Consider the following 21,409-nt stretch of genomic DNA (forward strand, 5'->3'; position numbering starts at 1 on the left):
GTCTCGTACAACACTTTGCACTAAGTGAGCATCAAAGATGTGGATCCTTGAGGAAAATAACTATATTTCCAGAAAGAACATTTTAACAGCATCTGTACAAGTGTAGTCTAAAATATAACACTACAAACAGTGTATGTTGTCTGTACTGTTTGTTGCTAGGAGGCAAATTGCTGGGATGCAGAGGCAGATATTTTCCCCTTGTTTTCCTCCCCAATTATACTCCGGAGCATCTTATACTCCAAAAAATACGGTGCATCTTCTTTTACAAAAATGGGAAGGATACTTGACTTCTTCCCTTATTTCTCGTGTTGGAAAAAGCAAGGAAATGCAGGATGGGTGAGCCAACAATCTTAAATATGTAGGCGCTCAACTCATGAGATTGAACGGCTATTTAATCCAGAAGGAAGTAACAGGCCAGAAGATACCCCTGAGAAGCCAAGTCAGACTTAAAGGCCGCCTCCCCCCCCCCCCCCCCCGTTCTTGATCCCAGAAGGTCCAAGTATTGAGACTTACTTCCATTTAAATGTGAAGCTGAATAGTTATAGCAGAGGCCAGGGACATCTCGTAGCTGTGAACTCCATCAATTAAGGACAGTACATTTTTATGAGTCCTAAATCTCCTATTAACTTTCACTGGATTGCCTTAAATTATTATTGCAATGTGAAATGTTTCGCTACCATTCAAATTTTACCACCTTTATGATGTCACATTCTCTTTCAAGCTTAGAAAGCCCAAAGTACCGTTTATTCCCCTCTTAAAGAGATATTTCCCAGTTTGTATCATGGATTTAAATTTAGGAGGTTTCGCATCGCTGTCTCATTTACACTTCTCCCATCTGGAATTTTATTACTCATCCACCATGTCTGTTTGTGGTTTGTATATACCCTTGTGAATAATTTGGGATCATCTGAAAACCCACCCATTTTATTGCTCAGAACAGGGTCATTACATGTCTTTTAAAAACTCGGCTACATGAGACACACATTTCAGAAACAAACTCACTAACAACAGCTGTTGAAAAAGGAAGGTAACCATTTAATGTTCTTGTTTCAAGACATAACACATCACATAGGACTTCTGTGCCAGAAGGGCACAGTCAAGCAAGGCAAGGACAGAGCTGAGGTGGAGGGATGGGGTTCATTCTGTGACTCCACAACAACAGACTGTCACTGTTGTGTACATTATGGCCTGGAGGGGAGGGCTCTATTAGCCCAGCCTTCGGTCCACTTGGCACCAAGAGAAAGTTCAGTTTTGCTGAGATAGGCAGACCCTGCTTCTATACGTATAGCAGGGGGAGGAGAGTCACATACGTTTGGAGGCTGCAAGGAAGACGGGGCTTCATAAGGCAAATCTTCAGGGCGCCAGATACAGTTAGATGGGAGCCTCCCCACACAAGCAATGGCAAGAAGGAAGGAGTAGGAAGGGATGGGAAAGAGCTGGGACATCTCCTTGCCCTGGGCATCTTGGTTGGCTCCACTTTCAAGTAGGGAGGGCATGAGTGGCAGAATTCTAGGAGTGGCTTCTTGCCCCTTTCTGCCCCTCAGAGCTTTAGCTAGGACAAATCTCCCCTTCAATACGTTCACACTCCCGGGACAGGAGGTGGACACGCAGAGGGGACAAAGCCTCCCTCATTATCTTATTGAGGCATCACTTGGGAGGTCATGATCGGACTCCTCTGTTTCCTCGTTTGGGGCCGATTCACAGTTCGGTACCGGAGCAGGAGATTTTCTGAAAGAAAAAAAGGGCGGGGGGGTCACATGGGCACTAGAGCTAGGAGAAGAGGGAAGGGGCCTCAAAGGGGTCAGACACAAGCATCAGGCCGTAAGACAGGGCACAGGTTGCATGGGGAGACTTGGCTGAAGTGTTAGGGTGGCTTCATAACTAGAGCGGTCACTGTTGAAGAGCACAAAGAGGAAACCGAGGTGGGCAAGGTGGGAGCTTCATTTGGGTTCTTGCTAAGCCTAGGATTACAGTTGGAAGGGAAAGTCAAAAGTCTTCCCCGCCCCGGTGCTGCATTGAATTCATTGTCCCATAAGCTAGTACAAAGGCCCGGCCGATCAGTGGTGCTTCTTTTTCCGATGAAAGTTGTCGTTCGACAGCGATTGCATCTGACAAAACTGCATCACCTTCTAGAGACACATGGCACGAAACACAACTCCTGCAAGTCTGCAAGGGTTACAGCCAATCACTCAGAATCCAGCTCAGGTTTGCCATCACCCCACCCTTTGAGGTGCTCCCATAACAGAGAAGAGAACTCCAGAAGTCCATGTGCCCTGGTCTCACCCCTAGACCCTTCTGCACCTCTTCGTGCTATCTGGAGAACTCATGATCTAACCCCACCCTGCTGCCCATACCGTCTAGGATTCCAACATGACTATACTATAGTCATCAATCCCGTGGGCACTTACCTATCTCCAGACTGGGTGATGAGGCGCCGACATGTCTCCATCTGCACGTCCAGCCCACGCTTCATGCTGCACATCTCCATGTATTCATGCAGATGCCGGTTCATGTCATTCTTTGCTGTTGCTAATTCCAGCTAAATAAAAAGGTAGCAACACAGGGGATCATTCTGCCAACAATATTGGGGACATTACGCTACCTCCTGTTGCTCTCAAAAGGACTGGCTGTACCTATGTTGCTGGGCAGGCAAATATTCCCTTATACTACTCTGTATCCCAACTTTGTCATATACATACATACATACATACATACATACATACATACATACATACATACATACTGTATATACATACATACCATACCATACCATACCATACCATACCATACCATACCATACCATACCATACCATACCATACCATACATAATTTCCACTGTGGTTGTCCTTCACTGCAATACTTCTTCCATTTGTACATAAAAACTGATTTTCATCATAGCCATGTTCTAGTGTGACTAAGAAATAGGCTACCCTATGTTCTAGTGAGTTGCCATTTGGCCGAAACTTTATTGCACCTCAAATCTGTGGATGCAACAAATGGAGACAACCAGCGCCAAAGAATATTCCTCTTTAGACAAACGCTTTTGGAATTCTTAAAGTCCATTCTTAAAGACATTATTCCAATGCAGATTTTGTTTTAACCACGATGTGCCGAACAAATCAGAAGTTGCTTTATACATAATTCTAGGTCAAAATCAAAACACTTTATGCATTGTGTAACCAATTGGCAAGTTCCCGTGGGTAATTTATCTAAGTAGGACACACAATGGTTTTCATTTTTTCCCCTTCATTTTTTCCCCTCAGTAACCTTCTTTCTTTTTCTAGAGAGATTTCACTGCTTTCTTTCATTATTATTTTTCTTTTGCCACTGCCAACTAGCTTTTCTAAGCCATGACTTTTGCATTGCGCTATGCCAATGATAATAAGAATGCCAGTTTGCAAGCTTCATATTTGATAAGGTAAAGGCAACTTGTGTTTCTCTTGCTTCCAAACCTGACAGATGTTGTTCTTTCCCCACCTCAATTTGGCCAATGGTTTCCTGATATTCCTTCTCTCTGCTTTTGAAGAGTGACTCTGTGTCCTTGATCACTTTCTCCAAACTGTCATCTGATTGCTGAAGAAAGAGAGAGAGAGAACAGATACCATTCATGAAAACGAAGGTGAGAGGAAAAGTCATTCCTATCACATGGCAGAAAAGATCATATAACCATTATTTCTCTTTTTAAAAATCATTTATTGTGTTGTTTCCAGAAAGGCAATTTCACGCGAGAGTTAGTGTAACATAAGTTTGGGTAAGCTAAATTCAAGCTGTAAATCAGGAATATTCCTTTTCACTTTGCCTCAACCATGATCTTCCTGGTTGGCATCAGACAGATCACTTTCTCAGCTCTCTCTCTTTTGCCCTGGTGCAACAGAGAGGCCACATTTAGAGATGGCTCAGAAAACATACATGCAACTGTTTAAAATTTCCTATGTGTTATACAACAATGAATAGCTATATTTCAAGATGCTAAAAGCAGCACTGAAAAATGTGGGAGATGGTAAACAATCTTGGAAAATTAAATTCTCATTTCTTATACGTTTTCTAATCACTATGTTATTTACAGTGTTTTTAAGGGTTACTGTTTCAACATGCTTTGCTTCAGGCTATTCTTATAGATAATCTAGATGCCTCAACTACATAAAAATGCTCTCCACTTCAGGCAATCTGGAGCAATCAGAATCTATCATCATTTTCTTTAAAATCTTCAACTGCTTCTGTATCCTACTATATACTTTCAAGACATCTCTTCTAAAAAATTAATCTTTCCTTCCTATAAAACACTGAAAGAGATTTCCTTCACCTCCCCATTTTACCCTCTCATAGGATAGAGAAGGAAACAATATATAAACTAAAAGCACCCAATTAATTCCCTGGTTGAGAGAAATATTTAAACCTTGCCCCTACTTCACACCTTCATCATTACTGTACTTAGGCTTTCGTTCTCACTATTTTTCCAAACTGGTTTAAAAATTGGTAGTTATATTGCTAACTGGAACAAATATTGAAAGCAGATTATAACTTTATTAAAACATCTGCACAGATTACTACCTACATATCTAATCTGCCTAGATGCTAAGAATAACAGAACAGAAGCATGTTCTATAAGTTAGGTGGCAATGGAATGGAGTGCAGTGGAGTGGAGTGCAATGGAATGGAATGGAATAGAATAGAATAGAATAGAATAGAATAGAATAGAATAGAATAGAATAGCTTTATTGGTCAAGTGTGATTAGATACATGAGAAACTTGTCTCTGATGCATAACCTTCAGTGTACATGAAAAATAACAATAATAATCATAATAATGAATGATAATAACCATAATAATGATACCAATAGAGAAGGTAGTAGAACAGATGAGAAGTAAAGGATAAAAGTAACACAGCCATACCACATGGATAATATACTTAGACATAAGACAAAACTGTGGAAACTGTTTAGCAGAGTGATGGCACAAAGAAAAAATGGTCTCTGTGTCTAGTTGTTTTGGGACGCAATGCTCTGTAGTGGCATCCCGAGGGGAGGAGTTGAGGATGCCAATTCCTCCCCTCATCACATTTATCTTTTTATTTTTTATCCATCACATTTATCTAATTTTTATAATTGTTTGACTATCACATTTATCTAAATGTGATATACAAACAGCAGAGAAGCAGTGTGGTACAATGGTTAAGCAGTTGAACTAACCCTGGGGAGACCTCAGACATGGAAGCTTTTGAATGACTTTCAACCAGTCACTCATTCAGCCCAACCTACTTTCCAACATTGTGGGTTGTGGTAAAAAAAAAAAAATAGAAGCGAAGTATCTTTTTATGCTACCTTCAGCCCCTCCTGGAGGGATATAAATTAATAAATAAATCAGCAATAAACCATAACAACAACAACAACAACAACAACAACAGGAAATGCTCTCTTTTAAAGAGATTTTCATTCTCTTAGGTCCATTTGTCAGGTATATAGAAAAAGGGGTTCCGTTGAGGTTATTTTTACTTCTTTTACCTCTTTAAGTAAATTTCAAATAAATATCCTCTTCAGCCAGACTTTTTTTCAGTTAGAGCCAATTTATATCATTTTAATTGTTTTTATATTATATCAGGTATTCATGATTAATTTATTGCTGTTAGTTGGATAATGAGTGCATCAATTGATGATCTATTTCTTACTTTCTTACGCTTGGTCCAGTGATGTGGTGCTGCCTCCAAAGACAAAACAATTCTACAAACACAGTACAAAGACTGAGTCTCATGTCATAGAAAATAAGCCATAATCTGGCATATGCTGCCAGTTCTAACTTTATACTCTTCACCTACACAAAATCCTTGCCTGAGAACTTATTTCTATATCAGCTGGCAAGTGCATCACTCAGTAGTATAAGCAATCCTGGGGCTACTCATAACAGAATTCCAACCCAAACATTGTACAAGATGAGCAACAAATTACTTCGTTAGGCAGCCTTTCAAGAAATCAAATAGCAAATTGAGACCTGGGGGAATTTTTTTTTTCTTTTATGAATGTTATTAATAAACCTTTGACATTTTGTTAAAAAGAAGTTAACTTTTCTTGGGTCTAACGAGAGGAGAGGTGACATAAATAGTAAATAATCCTTAGTTACCTATAATAATAATGATAATAGTAATGAAATAATGATTTTGACTAGTAAAAGCCATTTGGATATAAATTGCAAATTGGGACCTGGGAAAAAGACTTATAAATCTTATTAACAAATCTTTGTTTACATTATGTATAAAAATGTAAGTCTTCTTGGGTCGGATGAGAGGAAATGTGATATATATAATAAATAACTTTTAATTAGTTATAATAATAATTAAAGAAATGTTAACGGATAATGTTTAATGATATTTACATGTGTTGGCATTGGTAAAAGCAATTGTATAAAAGCTTTAAATGGTGAATTGGGGGAGGAAAAGGGGGAAATGCTTAGATATTTTATTAATTGATTTTTTTCTCTTAAAATATGTTACAAGATGTAATGTTATAGGAGGTTTGTTGAGATTGCCAATGAATGCCAGTGGGTGGTTGAGTTTTTGAATGCAAATGATATCAGATAAAAGCATGTTTAAATAATTATAATTAAATGAGAATGGTGGTGTATTGATAGTAAAATGTATGAAGATTTTAGATGTAAAATGTATTATTCATTGGGAAGGAAATATATGTAATAATTATGATAGAAACACACGAAAACTGTTTGTAACCAACTGACACCCTTTCGACAGGATGTAAGGAAGGATTATTCTTTTTTTGTGTTTTTGTTTATTTAAAACAATAAAAAAAATTCTCAAAAAAAAAAAAGAAATCAGAGAAATAAATTTAGGGATTTCAAAGTAGGTATAATTCTCTTCTTTCTCTATTAGAGGATAAATGGACTCACTTATACAGTGGGGCAAAAATGTATTTAGTCAACCACCAATTGTGCAAGTTCTCCCACTTAAAAAGATGAGAGAGGCCTGTAATTGGCATCATAGGTAGACCTCAACTGTGAGAGACAAAATGTAAAAAAAAAGACCAAACAATCACATTGGCTGATTTGGAAATAATTTATTTGCAAATTATGCTGGAAAATAAGTATTTGGTCAGTATCAAAAGTTCATCTCAATATTTCGTTATATATCCTTTGTTGGCAATGACAGAGGTCAAACGTTTTCTGTAAGTCTTCACAAGGTTGGCACACACTGTTGCTGGTATGTTGGCCCATTCCTCCATGCAGATCTCCTCTAAAGCAGTGATGTTTTGGGGCTGTCGCTGGGCAACACGGACTTTCAACTCCCTCCAAAGGTTTTCTATGGGGTTGAGATCTGGAGACTGGCTAGGCCACTCCAGGACCTTCTTACGAAGCCACTCCTTCATTGCCCGGGCAGTATGTTTGGAATCATTGTCATGTTAAAAGACCCAGCCACGTTTCATCTTCAATGCCCTTGCTGATGGAAGGAGGTTTGCACTCAAAATCTCACAATACATGGCCCCATTCATTCTGTCCTGTACACGGATCAGTCGTCCTAGTCCCTTTGCAGAAAAACAGCCCCAAAGCATGATGTTGCCACCCCCGTGCTTCACAGTAGGTATGGTGTTCTTTGGATGCAACTCAGCATTCTCTCTCCTCCAAACACGACGAGTTGTGTTTCTACCAAACAGTTCTATTTTGGTTTCATCTGACCATATGACATTCTCCCAATCCTCTTCTGGATCATTCAAATGCTCTCTAGCAAACTTCAGATGGGCCCGGACATGGACTGACTTAAGCAGGGGGACACGTCTGCACTGCAGGATCTGAGTCCCTGGCGGCGTAGTGTGTTACTGATGGTAGCCTTTGTTACGTTGGTCCCAGCTCTCTGCAGGTCATTCACTAGGTCCCCCCGTGTGATCCTGGGATTTTTGCTCACCGTTCTTGGGATCATTTTGAGCCCACGGGGTGAGATCTTGCGTGGAGCCCCAGATCGAGGGAGATTATCAGTGGTCTTGTATGTCTTCCATTTTCTAATTATTGCTCCCACAATTGATTTGTTCACACCAAGCTGCTTGCCTATTGCAGGTTCAGTCTTCCCAGCCTGGTGCAGGTCTACAATTTTGTTTCTGGTGTCCTTCGACAGCTCTTTGGTCTTCACCATAGTGGAGTTTGGAGTGTGACTGTTTGAGGTTGTGGACAGGTGTCTTTTATACTGATGACAAGTTCAAACAGGTGCCATTGATACAGGTAATGAGTGCAGGACAGAGGAGCCTCCTAAAGAAGAAGGTACAGGTCTGTGAGAGCCAGAAATCTTGCTTGTTTGTAGGTGACCAAATACTTATTTTCCACCATAATTTGCAAATAAATTATTTCCAAATCAGCCAATGTGATTGTTTGGTCTTTTTTTTTACATTTTGTCTCTCACAGTTGAGGTCTACCTATGATGCCAATTACAGGCCTCTCTCATCTTTTTAAGTGGGAGAACTTGCACAATTGGTGGTTGACTAAATACTTTTTTGCCCCACTGTATATGACCAGATAGCAACATTTCACAATATGAGAGAAAGAGTGCTTAAGTGTTCAGAGTGTATAAAGACTTGAAAACTGTAATATATGCACCTATCCTGTGGAATGTGATTGTTCATGAAATCTATGTTCTTCCCATGCTGAGGGCCTTATGTTCCTAGAAGACTTGGTATTTCCCCTGGGCCTTAGGTTGCGATGGATGGAGCCCCTAGCTGGATGTGTATTTTTGTACAGAGTAACTGGATCCCAACTTTGCATTGTGAGGGATTTTTCTGTTTATTATATTGTGAGCTGCCCAGAGTTGTTATGGAGTTTGAAAGAAATAAACTTCCCAAGAAGAGTCAGTTTTCCTTCTTACTTTGTGGGTCATAGTTTATGTTACCTCAAAGCAAGGACCAAGGGATTGCTAATGATTGGGCAATCCAACTTTAAATAGCCTCATGAGCTCATTGCTCTTTTTTTAAAAAAAGGATATTAAAATATGTATCTGAAACCAAAGAAATCTATTTATTCAAACAACTTGGTCAGAAAGTTGACGTGTCTTCTATAGACATGCGAACCTGTGCCAAACACAGGGCCCTCCTCACCATTAAAAAATGTACAGTATAGCACTTACACTTATATAAAGCTCCACAGTGCTTTACAGAAATATCAACATATTTCCCCCAACAAAATCTGAATCCTCATTTTACTAACATCAGAAGGATGGAAGTCTAAGTCAACCTTGAGCTGGTCAAGATCAAACTCCTGGCAGTGAGAAGACTTAGCATGCGGGGGGGGAAAGTTGTGACGACACGATGTGCGGTCTCAATGCTCTGAGATCGCAATCGACACTTTTGCCACTGGGGGGGGTCCAAACGGATCTAAACTGTCCCGAAGAGACAGTGAACAGGAAGAATAGGTCTTGCTGAAATCGGTGATATCGCAAAATTCCTGAAAGAAGCAAGAGAAATTTCTTCAAGCCAGTGACAAAAAATCCAGCCAAGGCTGATGAAGTCGGGGCGGCCCCAAAACAGAAGGAATGGAAAGTGAAAGTGTTTCCAGCTGGTGAGGAACCTTCATTGTTTTAAAAGAGAGATTGCCTATAAAAACTTAAAAATTGATTTAAATTGAAGAATAGAAGAATCAAGCGGTGAAATTAAACTTGCAACGGTTCTGGACAGTGGCTATTCCATTTTTTAATATGCTATTTTCATGGATGGAATCTTTACAAGCTTTTTAAAATGGACGGGTTAAGTCTTCTTTTTCTACCTTTCTTTTTCTGTGACTCTTGGTGGTTCATAGACCAAAGCTTTCCTCTTTCATCGCTGTGAGTATTATTATTATTTAATTCATTTAAAGACTGGACCTCTTTTTAAATTTGAGATATAAAAAAAGAAATATTTTAAAAGCGCTACGTGCCAGGAGGTTTTGTTGATTGGAGCTTTGTGTATTTAAGCGGAACTTTTCCCTTTCTTTGCATTTTCTTTTGACGGCTCGTTGCAGAGTGATAGGGGTAAGCCAAATGTCCCTTTGAAGCGTGTTTTCAACCAGAGAAGAGGGGGAAAAACGGCTTTTGTGAATCCATGTTTTAACTTAAAAAAACTTTCCAAGCGAGAGCACTTAGTTTAAGATGGCAGAATGTCAAGAAAATAGAGAGATTGTAAGCTTGCAGACAATATTTTCAGAATTACTAAAATTAACAAATACATATGAGAGAATTGAACAAAAATTGGAATTTTTGGAACAGCTAACAGAAAAACGTGATCGAAAATTTGACGATGTTCACCAAATGCAAAATGAGGGGATTAAAATCCAAAGAATTGAAGTGGAAAATGAATATAAAACGATTAAACTTGCTGACATTTATGGCAATTGGTTTGTTTTTGAAAATGCAAAGAATGGAATATTGAAAGAGGAAATAAATGGAGAGGAAACCTATTTCAAAGGGCAAGACATAGAAGAAGAAGAAAAAAGTAAAGAATTTATTGACTATGAAACTTTATTAACGAAAATATGGATAACACTGCTGACAACTAAAGACAAGTGGAATAAAGAAGCAGAAAGAGGGCATCAGGATTATATGAGAGATCTTACAAGCAAGGTGTTGCTAGGACTAGTCCATACAAAGCTGATTAAGAAGAAGCTTAGAAGATTGATACCACAAATGGCAAGATTGTTTTGTTATTGGAAAGATACAGGTTGATAGATGGAAGAGTATAATTTAAAACTACTAGCTAAACCTAGTGAAATTTAGTGATAATAGGTATAGTTAAATAAAAAAATGATAATGATAATACTGTATACAATGTGTAGTGTTATGATAAGCAATAATTGGATATGAATATTGAATGATGCCCGAGACTATATATAAAGGTCAATAATAATAACAATGAAAAAAGAGAACTAAATTAGACACAGTTAAGTTTTGATCATTATGGGGAAAATGTTGTGATATAGAATATAGCCAAATAAAGAAAGGAAAATAATAATCTATATATATGTATGGGTATAATATAAGGAAATTGGATGTAAATTGTAAACAGCGATTTGGAAAGGAGGATTAGAAAACTTTATTATTAAATATTACGGATGTTTAGCTAGAATAGGATATAAGGATTTAATGTTAATGGAGGATTTTATAAATAAGTAAATGAAATGCCAGTATGTGGTCATGCATTAAATTTTGCTATATTTTATGATGAAGGATGTTTAAACAATTATAGTCAAATGAAAGTGGAGGTATGATGATGGTAATAGGTATAAACATTCGAGTTAAGATACTAGAGTTAATATGAATTATACTTGATGACGGTAGAAGAGATGCACCTTTTGTAACCAACTGATACACTTTCTACAGGATGTAAAGAAGGAGGATTCTTATGTTTGTTTTGAAAATTAAAAATAAATAAAAAAGTTTTTGGCAAAAAAAAGAAGACTTAGCATGCAATATTGCATTCTAACCACTGCGCCAGCCTGGTTCCACCACCATGATACAGAGATGAGTCAAATAACCCACTAAACCAGTGTTTTTCAACCTTTTTTGGGCAAAGGCACACTTGTTTCATGAAAAAATTCCGAGGCACACCACCATTAGAAAATGTTAAAAAATTTAACTCTGTGCCTATATTGACTATATTTTTAGTTTCAATAAACTCTGGCATTTGAAGCACGCAAGTCTTAAAGCTGTCAAGTTACAAGATCCTTGCATCCCTAACCCTTTAGGAAAAAAACCCCAAGGGGTCTTCAAACCTGACAGCTTGAAGACTTGTGGACTTCAACTCCCAGAATTCTGAGAATTGAAGTCCACCAAGGGCATCAATCATATTAGCCCAGGTAGGGATCTGCAAAATTGGCTCGAAGACCTCCAAGGTCCCTTCCAACTCTGTTATTCTATAAGGTCGTTGCAAATTTGATGCAGGAGAAGTTTCTGACAAGTGGAGCCCCAAGAAGCAAGGAGGGAGAAAAAGAGACAGAGGCAAGGAGCTTCTCCCCCCCCCCCCCCCGCAAAAATCTTATCAGGGAGCCGGCGGGCAGTAGCAAATTAGCTGATCACGCGGCATGATCGGCTAATTTGCTACTGCCCGCCCGGCTCCCCCGGTTAGATTTTTGCTGGGAGGAGGCGGGGGGGGGGGAAGCTCCTTAGCCTCCGTTTCTTTTTCTGCCTCCTCGCTTCCCGTCCCCGTCTGGACCAATCACAGCCCGAACATCAGAAAAGTGAAATTTTTCAATTTTTCCCACGGCACACCAGGCAACATCTCTAGTGTGCCGCGGAACAGTGGTTGAAAAACACTGCACTAAACAACAGGAGAGATCTCATGTAGAAGTGAGCAGGACAGAATCTGGAGAGGACAAAAAAGACTGCTAGGGAGTCAGAAGCCGTATGTTACCTCTCCTTGTGCCTCAGCAGCAGCAATAGCATAGCCAGAGAAATCTTCCCACAACAGCAGTGTTTCTTCAGTCTCTTCCCAGGTGAGGCTGTCACAGTCATCTTCAAAATCATATTCCCTCCTGAGGATAAATTGCAAAGAGAATAAGTAAAAAGTACTACGAACAAAAGAAGTGACTTTGCTACATTTTCTTCCACATTTCCCATTAGACACGCCACGTTTGGGAAAAACCTCCCAGCCTTCTCTAATTCTGGAATGGATGTTTCTTGCATGTGGTGGCCATATGTAATCCAGGAGTTAGAGCAATTGGGTACCAGTCCCTCTTTCCCAGCACACACGGATGCAAAGCTTCCAGCATGAAATTGTTTTCTCCAAGCAACTCCTCCAAAAGGAAACATCTACCTGATTCTTGAATGGTCCCACAATAGGTCAGACTGTACAGAGGCTATTCCCCTTTCCAGAACACAGGAGAATCATTCAATTTTATAAAGTTACAGGATAAGAGAAGAGCCTCATTATATAAATTAGCTCTCATCAGCTAGCCATACCCTTACTGGGATTTGAACCTGGGCTGTATTATATCTTAGGCAGGAGTCTTAACCACTAAGCCACAGGCTCGCCTCCTTATCAGTTGAGCCAGGGAAATAGGTATGTATTTGTGTTACAACCCCTGGTATGCCTAAATATGGGAGGAAGGTCACTACTCCCTCTTTCTGTCCTTCGGCTCATCACAGAAGACCATGCAGGCAGAAAACCATATTTTTATTTTTAATGTTGCCTTTTTATATTTGTGTTGTATTTGTACTGATAAATAAATAAAGGGAGACTAGTATAGATCTATTTCGAGCTAATTAGCTCTCATCAGCTAGCCATACCCTTACTGGGATTTGAACCTGGGCTGTATTATATCAACATTAAAAATAAAAATACGGTTTTCTGCCTGCATGGTCTTCTGTGATGAGCCGAAGGACAGAAAGAGGGAGTAGTGACCTTCCTCCCATATTTAGGCATACCAGGGGTTGTAACACATATACATATACATATACATATACATATACATACACATACACACACACACACACACACACACACACACATATTTAAATGACCCTTGTTTTTATAATAACAAGATTCAAATTCAGTAGTGCTGCTTAAAAAGCTTGTTTCCAGAAACTGCATAGGCAATTCCTGACCATGAGTTTGGTGCCTCTCTTTCCCCATCCCGCTGCAGGCAGGCTTCACTCACAACTGATTCAGCATCCTCTGCATCTCTTCATTGATGCTCGCAGTGGTCTCATCCTCTTCTTCTTCTTCTACTTTTTTGGTGGCCTCACTCTCAGAGAGGGAGGTGTCCTCATCACTGACCAGCTTTCGTTCCCGTTTCCGCCCCACTGTAGCTGGGACCTTAATGGGAGACAAGTGCAGAGACTACAGAACGAAGTTGGGTTGGAGATCGTAGGTGGATGGGTGAAAAGAGATGCAAGGGAGGATGGGATGGGATGGGATGGGATGGGATGGGAGAGAGAGAAAAGGTAGAGAAGTAGAGAGTCAGGTAGAGAGACAGAGAAAGAGAGAGAGAGAAGCTTATTATGACCAAGTTAAAGATGATATGATGACTAAAATGCAAGATTAGAAACCTTTATTTTTATAAATTAAAAGCTAAGCAGCTGAAGATGGAATCGGATGGGGGTTCAGATAAAGGAACTCAAATCACACATCAGAGATGGAGGCAAGAAGGCAAAACAAGACATAAGGAGAAAAATGCCAGGATTTGCAGTTACGTTTTATTTTAAACAAAAGCTTCTAACTTGGATATTTTCCCAGCTTAATGAAAATAAAAACTAACCAACTGCTTCTGTAAAGGAAGAAGAGAAAGAAGAATGTGTGCAAAATAGTGCAAGAAAGTGAGCAAGTGAATAAGGCAAAGAAAGAGAGAGAAAGAGGGTGGGGAGGAGAGGAGAGAGACGGTGTTAGAGGGACACACATGCTTTGCACCATGTCTCCCTCTCCGGCAACTTTCCCCCAGAGACGGCCCACCAAAACTGGATGGAGAGACGTTCTGGGGCTCCCTCTGTGGGAGTTGGCCTCCAATTCAACATGCCTGCCTGATTCTGCCATAGACAGAGGTGAACACATGGAATGAAGATAGAGTGATGGGGACTTTGCCCTTAGATGTTTCGGTTCCAGATGGGAATGGGGAATTGGGCGCCTCTCACCTGAAACATTTTGATCATGTCCTCACAGTTGCGCTGTTGGGCTACATCACACAATTTAGCTGTGATATCGATACGTCGACAAATATCCATGTCTACCTTCATGGCCTTCTCTTGGATCTTGGTGTCCAGCTCACTAAGATTCTTAACACAGGCAGAAGAAACAAAAGAGAGAAGAATTAGGCTAATCTCTCTGTAGCCTCTAGCACAGTGATGACACTGAGTGCTGAAAAGGGAGCACTTTGGCCAAAGGCAGTGAGTACCAACAAAGGGAGCACTTCATGGGCGTGCATTCATCTGGGCCACAACCAGGAAGAGGAGCTGCCCAGGGGGCATGTGAGCACTGGAAAATAGACTCCTGGTTTCCCCCAGCAAGTGTTCCAATCAGCTGGCCGGCACGCATGCTCACTTTGGAAAATGGAAAAACAGCTCTTCCAGTTTCCAGCAGTACTGCATGCACAAAGGCCAGCTAATTGTCGCATGCACATGCATGCCAGAAACCCAGAAGAGGAATGGGCGACACTGCGTGTGCCAGGCAACATGGCTCCGTGTGCCACTTTGGACACACATGCCATAGGTTCGCCATCATGGCTCTAGCACAAATTATTCTGGTTTGGAGGTTTCATTTAGGAACAAGGTGTAGGGAAGGGAACAATTGCGTGTGGCATCATGTTTTATAGCCAGACATTTGATTGTTCTCCAAGTATTATGGAAGTCTGCAATTATTCGCTTGATGTCTCTTTCTGGCCCTGAAATGAATTTAACATTTAATTTCAATATTTGGATTTAAGACACTGTGCAACTGCCATTGACTCTGGGTGACTCAGGACATTAAAACAACAAAAATGCAATCAAAATAGAAATATTGAACATTAAAGAAGATGGTGAATCCAGACACCAATAAGCAAACATCTCATGGTACCCAATAAGGATTCCCACCACCATAGCCCAAAGCCTGGGAGAAGAGCCAGGAACACCACCAGAAGTCACTTGGGTGTGGGGGGGGGGGGCATCTGCCTGTAGAGACTGGCCTTGGGAATAGCATGCTCACATTACTCATCAGTCCTTTGAACACGACCAGCTCTGCTTTTAGCTTTTCCACTTTCATGGCCAGCTCCTCCTGACATGCTTCTGCTTCTTGGGCTTCCTGGTTGAGAGACGGAGACGTATAGATGAAAACAGGAACTGAGACAAAGACAGAGGCAACTCGCAGAGAGTGGGAAGAAAAAGAGTAACCCTTACCTCGTGTAGCTCGGTCACTTGGTCCTGCAGCTGAACCCGCAACGTGTATTCCTCTTCCCACCTGAGAAGTCGAACAGGCGAAGGCTATGACAATGGATTTGAGCCCAGAGGGTGCCATGATGCAAAGGGAACCCTCCCTGACTCCTCGTTCCCCAGGGCAACCTGGTCCCAGCGGAGGAACTTTAAACGGATGTCATCCAGAGAACAGAAGTGCTGCAAATAAGCACAGTTACCCCACTGGAATGTGTTCCTATGACAGGTGGGAGTCTCACCCCACATACCTATCTCATCTTGATCTGGATTCATTGGCTATACTCCCCCTCTCAATTGAGAAGAGTAGCCACAAACTATGTTTAGTAACTGCAGCCCACTCAGAATATACTGTCATGACAGATGGTCCCCGCCTTTCATCCCTGCAATGCTGGATCATGCCGATGGGCATGTCTAAATGCAAGAGTTTTCCTCTCCTTTCTTCCGCATCTATACCTGGCACTCAGCTGTCTCTGGCCTAGAGAGTATCAATTTTCTAATGCCAACTAACAAGAGCAAATGCTTCAGAGCCATTCTAATCTCTATAAGGTATTAAATCAGCCATAAGAGCCTTTGTCTGCGACATTGAAGCAATTCCTTTGTGTTGTACCACATTCCTTGGCAGAATTAGTAGAAAGCTTTGGACTTGGGAGAAAATGGCAATCAAATGCAACTCTACAAGGGAAAGAGAGCAAAACAGAGATTTGGAAAACCCAAGTGTAAAGTACCAGAACCTGAAAAATCCAGAAATACAGACTTGTATCCCAGGCCATGATAAACAAGGGCAGAGTCGGACACCAGTTTTCATCTGATAATAGGAAGCAAGTTTCTGTAGTAACGGGCTTGGAAGAATTACAGCTCAAAGGTATAGTACACATTCAGGAATTTGTGGGGGGGGGGGGTTGTTAGGTGAATTTCCAGAAGCTAACACTGAGAATCGGTTTGTTGAAGTGGTGAAGGCAGATATGTAAGAGTAGGGAGATTTTAATCCAAGTCCTGCCGTATGCAAAAAATCAGCCTTAGACCAGTCAGCTCTCTTAGTCCTAAGACCTAGGAAGAAAAAAAAATGGCAAACCACTTCTAAATATTTCGTCAAGACCACTGCAGGGATGACTTTAATCCAGACACGACAAGCCAATAATGATTAAAAGGCACATGTGCCCATTTGCGCATGCACACACACACACAAAGTGCATGCATGCACACACACGCACACACAATGAAGAACTGGCAGAAAATATGCAACCTAACGTACATGCATGTGTTACACAAAGGTTACAGAATATAGCTACTCTGTAGATGTAGATTTCAAATTGCTTTAACTTGCTCTACTAGATTTTTGCCAAACTAACTTTCTTTTAACAATGAAATGTGGGAGGGGACATGGAATATACCATAAAATATTTTTCAACAGCAAGAACTGGTTTTGGTTTAAATAAAAAAATAGGTACTGGAAGAAAGTGTGGAATGTTTTTAACTTTTTACAAATTTCAGAATGCCACCATCCAATCCCAACAGTTATCATTAGAAATTGTAAGCCAAGAGTTACCTTGAGGTAAGATGGGCAGCTTATAAATGTTATAATTAAATAAACAATAAATAACTAAATTAGAAAACAAGGGAGGCAGATTTTGCAATATGTGAACATTTTTAATATAGTTTGCCAGAATGGTCCTATCTAACAGGATAACTGCCCGAAGGTTTGATGTAAATTGAAGAGTGGAAGCTAAATTAAATAAATACGCTACTTGCACTAAAGTAGCTAGAGCCAGTAATATGTAAATAAGTGGTATAGACCTTGCATGTTTGCTTAGCTGATGAAAGTGACTGAATGTAATGTATTTGGAAAGGCCGTATCATTGAGCTGCAAATAACATCTTCCATTTACAATACAAAAATGGCACCATGAAGTCTCAGAGTACGAATGAAACCAACTAGTCATCTAGTCTTGCCTTTTATTCCAGACTGGAAAACCTCAAAGGATCCCATTGCATCCAATGCAGTGCTGGGATTCAATTTTTTTTACTACTGGTTCAGTGGGTGTGTCGTGGCCTAGAGGGTGTGGCTTGGTGGGCATGGCAGGAGAAGGATACTGTAAAATCTCCATTCTCACCCCACTCCAGGGGAAGGATACTATAAAATCTCCATTCTCACCGCACTCCAGGGGAAGGATACTATAAAATCTCCATTCTCACCGCACTCCAGGGGAAGGATACTGTAAAATCTCCATTCTCACCCCACTCCAGGGGAAGGATACTATAAAATCTCCATTCTCACCGCACTCCAGGGGAAGGATACTGTAAAATCTCCATTCTCACCCCACTCCAGGGGAAGGATACTATAAAATCTCCATTCTCACCGCACTCCAGGGGAAGGATACTATAAAATCTCCATTCTCTCTCCACTCCAGGGGAAGGATACTGTAAAATCTCCATTCTCACCCCACTCCAGGGGAAGGATACTATAAAATCTCCATTCTCACCGCACTCCAGGGGAAGGATACTATAAAATCTCCATTCCCTCTCCACTCCAGGGGAAGGATACTATAAAATCTCCATTCCCTCCCCACTCCAGGGGAAGGATACTATAAAATCTCCATTCTCACCCCACTCCAGGGGAAGGATACTATAAAATCTCCATTCTCACCGCACTCCAGGGGAAGGATACTATAAAATCTCCATTCCCTCCCCACTCCAGGGGAAGGATACTATAAAATCTCCATTCTCACCCCACTCCAGGGGAAGGATACTATAAAATCTCCATTCTCACCGCACTCCAGGGGAAGGATACTATAAAATCTCCATTCCCTCTCCACTCCAGGGGAAGGATACTATAAAATCTCCATTCCCTCCCCACTCCAGGGAAGGATACTGTAAAATCTCCATTCTCACCCCACTCCAGGGGAAGGATACTATAAAATCTCCATTCTCACCGCACTCCAGGGGAAGGATACTATAAAATCTCCATTCTCACCGCACTCCAGGGGAAGGATACTATAAAATCTCCATTCCCTCTCCACTCCAGGGGAAGGATACTGTAAAATCTCCATTCTCACCCCACTCCAGGGGAAGGATACTATAAAATCTCCATTCTCACCGCACTCCAGGGGAAGGATACTGTAAAATCTCCATTCTCACCCCACTCCAGGGGAAGGATACTATAAAATCTCCATTCTCACCGCACTCCAGGGGAAGGATACTATAAAATCTCCATTCCCTCTCCACTCCAGGGGAAGGATACTGTAAAATCTCCATTCTCACCCCACTCCAGGGGAAGGATACTATAAAATCTCCATTCTCACCGCACTCCAGGGGAAGGATACTATAAAATCTCCATTCCCTCTCCACTCCAGGGGAAGGATACTATAAAATCTCCATTCCCTCCCCACTCCAGGGGAAGGATACTATAAAATCTCCATTCTCACCCCACTCCAGGGGAAGGATACTATAAAATCTCCATTCTCACCGCACTCCAGGGGAAGGATACTATAAAATCTCCATTCCCTCCCCACTCCAGGGGAAGGATACTATAAAATCTCCATTCTCACCCCACTCCAGGGGAAGGATACTATAAAATCTCCATTCTCACCGCACTCCAGGGGAAGGATACTATAAAATCTCCATTCCCTCTCCACTCCAGGGGAAGGATACTATAAAACCTCCATTCCCTCCCCACTCCAGGGGAAGGATACTATAAAATCTCCATTCTCACCCCACTCCAGGGGAAGGATACTATAAAATCTCCATTCTCACCGCACTCCAGGGGAAGGATACTATAAAATCTCCATTCCCTCCCCACTCCTGGGGAAGGATACTACTGTATAAAATCTCCATTCCCTCTCCACTCCAGGGGAAGGATACTGCAAAATCTCCATTCCCTCCCGATCAGCTGGGTCTCAGGCAGAGAATAGATGAGGGCAGGGCCAGGCAGAAGTGGTATTTACCGGTTCTTCAAACTACTCAAAATTTCCCTACCGGTTCTCCAGAACTGGTCAGAACCTGCTGAATACCACCTCTGATCCAATGAGAGAATTTTTCCTTATAAAAAGCATATTCCTAACCATTTCTGAAATTTCTTTCCAATCTGAGAATCTTTTGCCTTATAATTTTGAAGGGAGCATTTTATGGTGATGGTAGCTTTTCAGAACCTCTTGATGGAACCCCATATTTTCTCTATTCTGGGGGTAATCTATTCTCCAAAACACCTGAAGGCAGAAGCAACGGATGGAAACTAAGCAAGGAGACAACCAACCTAGAATTAAGGAGACATTTTCTGACAGTGAGAACAATTAATCAGTGGAACAACTTGCCCCCAGAAGTTGTGGGTGTTCCTTTACCCAAAGTTTGTAAAAAGGGATTGGACTGTTATCTGTCTGAAATGGTATACTAGGGTCTCCTGCTTGAGCAGGGGGTTGGATGAGAAGACCTCTAAGGTCCCTTCCAACTCTGTTATTTTGTGATTCAGTTATATAAAAGATGCTAAGGAGCAACAAAGCTATTTTATGATTCCTATACTAGGGCTCCATAGAGAAAAGCAGAATGGTATAAACACAACGAGCGTGATGGAAAATATATGCTGCTTGAATTGGCTGATCTACATTGCAAGGCCAAGAGATGAATGCCCCAGTAACTGACTAGGGATAAACAAAGCCATCTCACCATTCTCAGAAATTCAATAGAGGGAAAGGCATTTGGTCAGGAGATACAACATGAAGCTAATATGCCAGTGTTTCTTTTTCCTCCCCCTCTGAACATTCTTTAAACACTGCATAAAATTAACCCCATTTTAAACTGCTCTTTTTCTTCTCAAACTAAAGGCCACTTTGTCTTGCTTAGTGGAATTTTTTTCTTTGGCAAAGTCCAAGGCAAATATCCTGTAGGCTGTAGGCCAGAAAAATCTGCCACTCGCCCCACCCTAAAGAATCAAAACAAATGTTTGATTACTCACAGGGAAAGAACACAGAAAACTGAGCAGAATATAGAAAAGAATGACTCAAGTTGAGGGCATGAAGAAGGAAGTGAACACGCACACACTCAGACACACACAGACACACAAGAGTCTGTGGGAAATATTAAGGGAGCAACAAATGGCTAATATTATCATATATCCACTTTAAAAATGTGGGTGCACAAGCATACCAATCCAGTCCCAACCCTCTCCCTACAAATACCCTGCTGTGTATTTCAACAACATCTCCAAGTCCTGCAACTCTTGAACATAGCAATTTGCTGTTCTTTTGAAATATAAAAGGATTCCCCCCCCCCCCCCCGAAACAAATATGGGCATTCCCAAATTATGAAAAACTGCACAGGAAACTGCACAACTCTTGCTTCTGAAAAGCAAGATCTTTATTCTGCAAGATCTTGCTCAGAGTCTATTTCGTCAGGTAAAAATGTGATGGAATATTAAGAAATCTCTCTCTTCCCCCCCCCCCCACTCTTTCGCTCCCTCATACACACACAGAGAGCCACACAAAAATATTATGAGGGAGAGAGAGTACAACAGGGCAAGGGTATCTTAGAAGCACTGCCTAAGTACTCTCCCTACAAAGAGATGAGAAAC

The 21,409-nt window shown here is 41.0% G+C and overlaps 1 protein-coding gene across 2 annotated transcripts in view; it reads right to left on the reverse strand.

Moving 5' to 3' along the window:
* Positions 1-1,014: 1,014 nt before the first annotated feature.
* The window catches only part of IFFO1 (intermediate filament family orphan 1), a 28,367-nt gene continuing 7,972 nt past the window's right edge, over positions 1,015-21,409 (reverse strand). Inside the window, exons 2-9 of one of the 2 annotated variants that reach the window (XM_081941724.1) lie at positions 15,818-15,878; positions 15,627-15,722; positions 14,579-14,719; positions 13,609-13,766; positions 12,363-12,483; positions 3,478-3,573; positions 2,409-2,539; positions 1,015-1,728 (exon numbers count right to left, since the gene is read on the reverse strand). In XM_081941724.1, the coding sequence (XP_081797850.1) occupies positions 1,632-1,728; positions 2,409-2,539; positions 3,478-3,573; positions 12,363-12,483; positions 13,609-13,766; positions 14,579-14,719; positions 15,627-15,722; positions 15,818-15,878 (901 nt within the window). In that variant the 3' untranslated portion in view covers positions 1,015-1,631. Of the gene's footprint in view, positions 1,729-2,408; positions 2,540-3,477; positions 3,574-12,362; positions 12,484-13,608; positions 13,791-14,578; positions 14,720-15,626; positions 15,723-15,817; positions 15,879-21,409 lie in introns of both variants that reach the window. The other variant, XM_081941723.1, reaches the window with a different exon arrangement.

This window comes from Natrix helvetica (assembly GCF_964273705.1).
Source record: "Natrix helvetica genome assembly, chromosome: 2".
NCBI lineage: Eukaryota > Metazoa > Chordata > Lepidosauria > Squamata > Natricidae > Natrix > Natrix helvetica.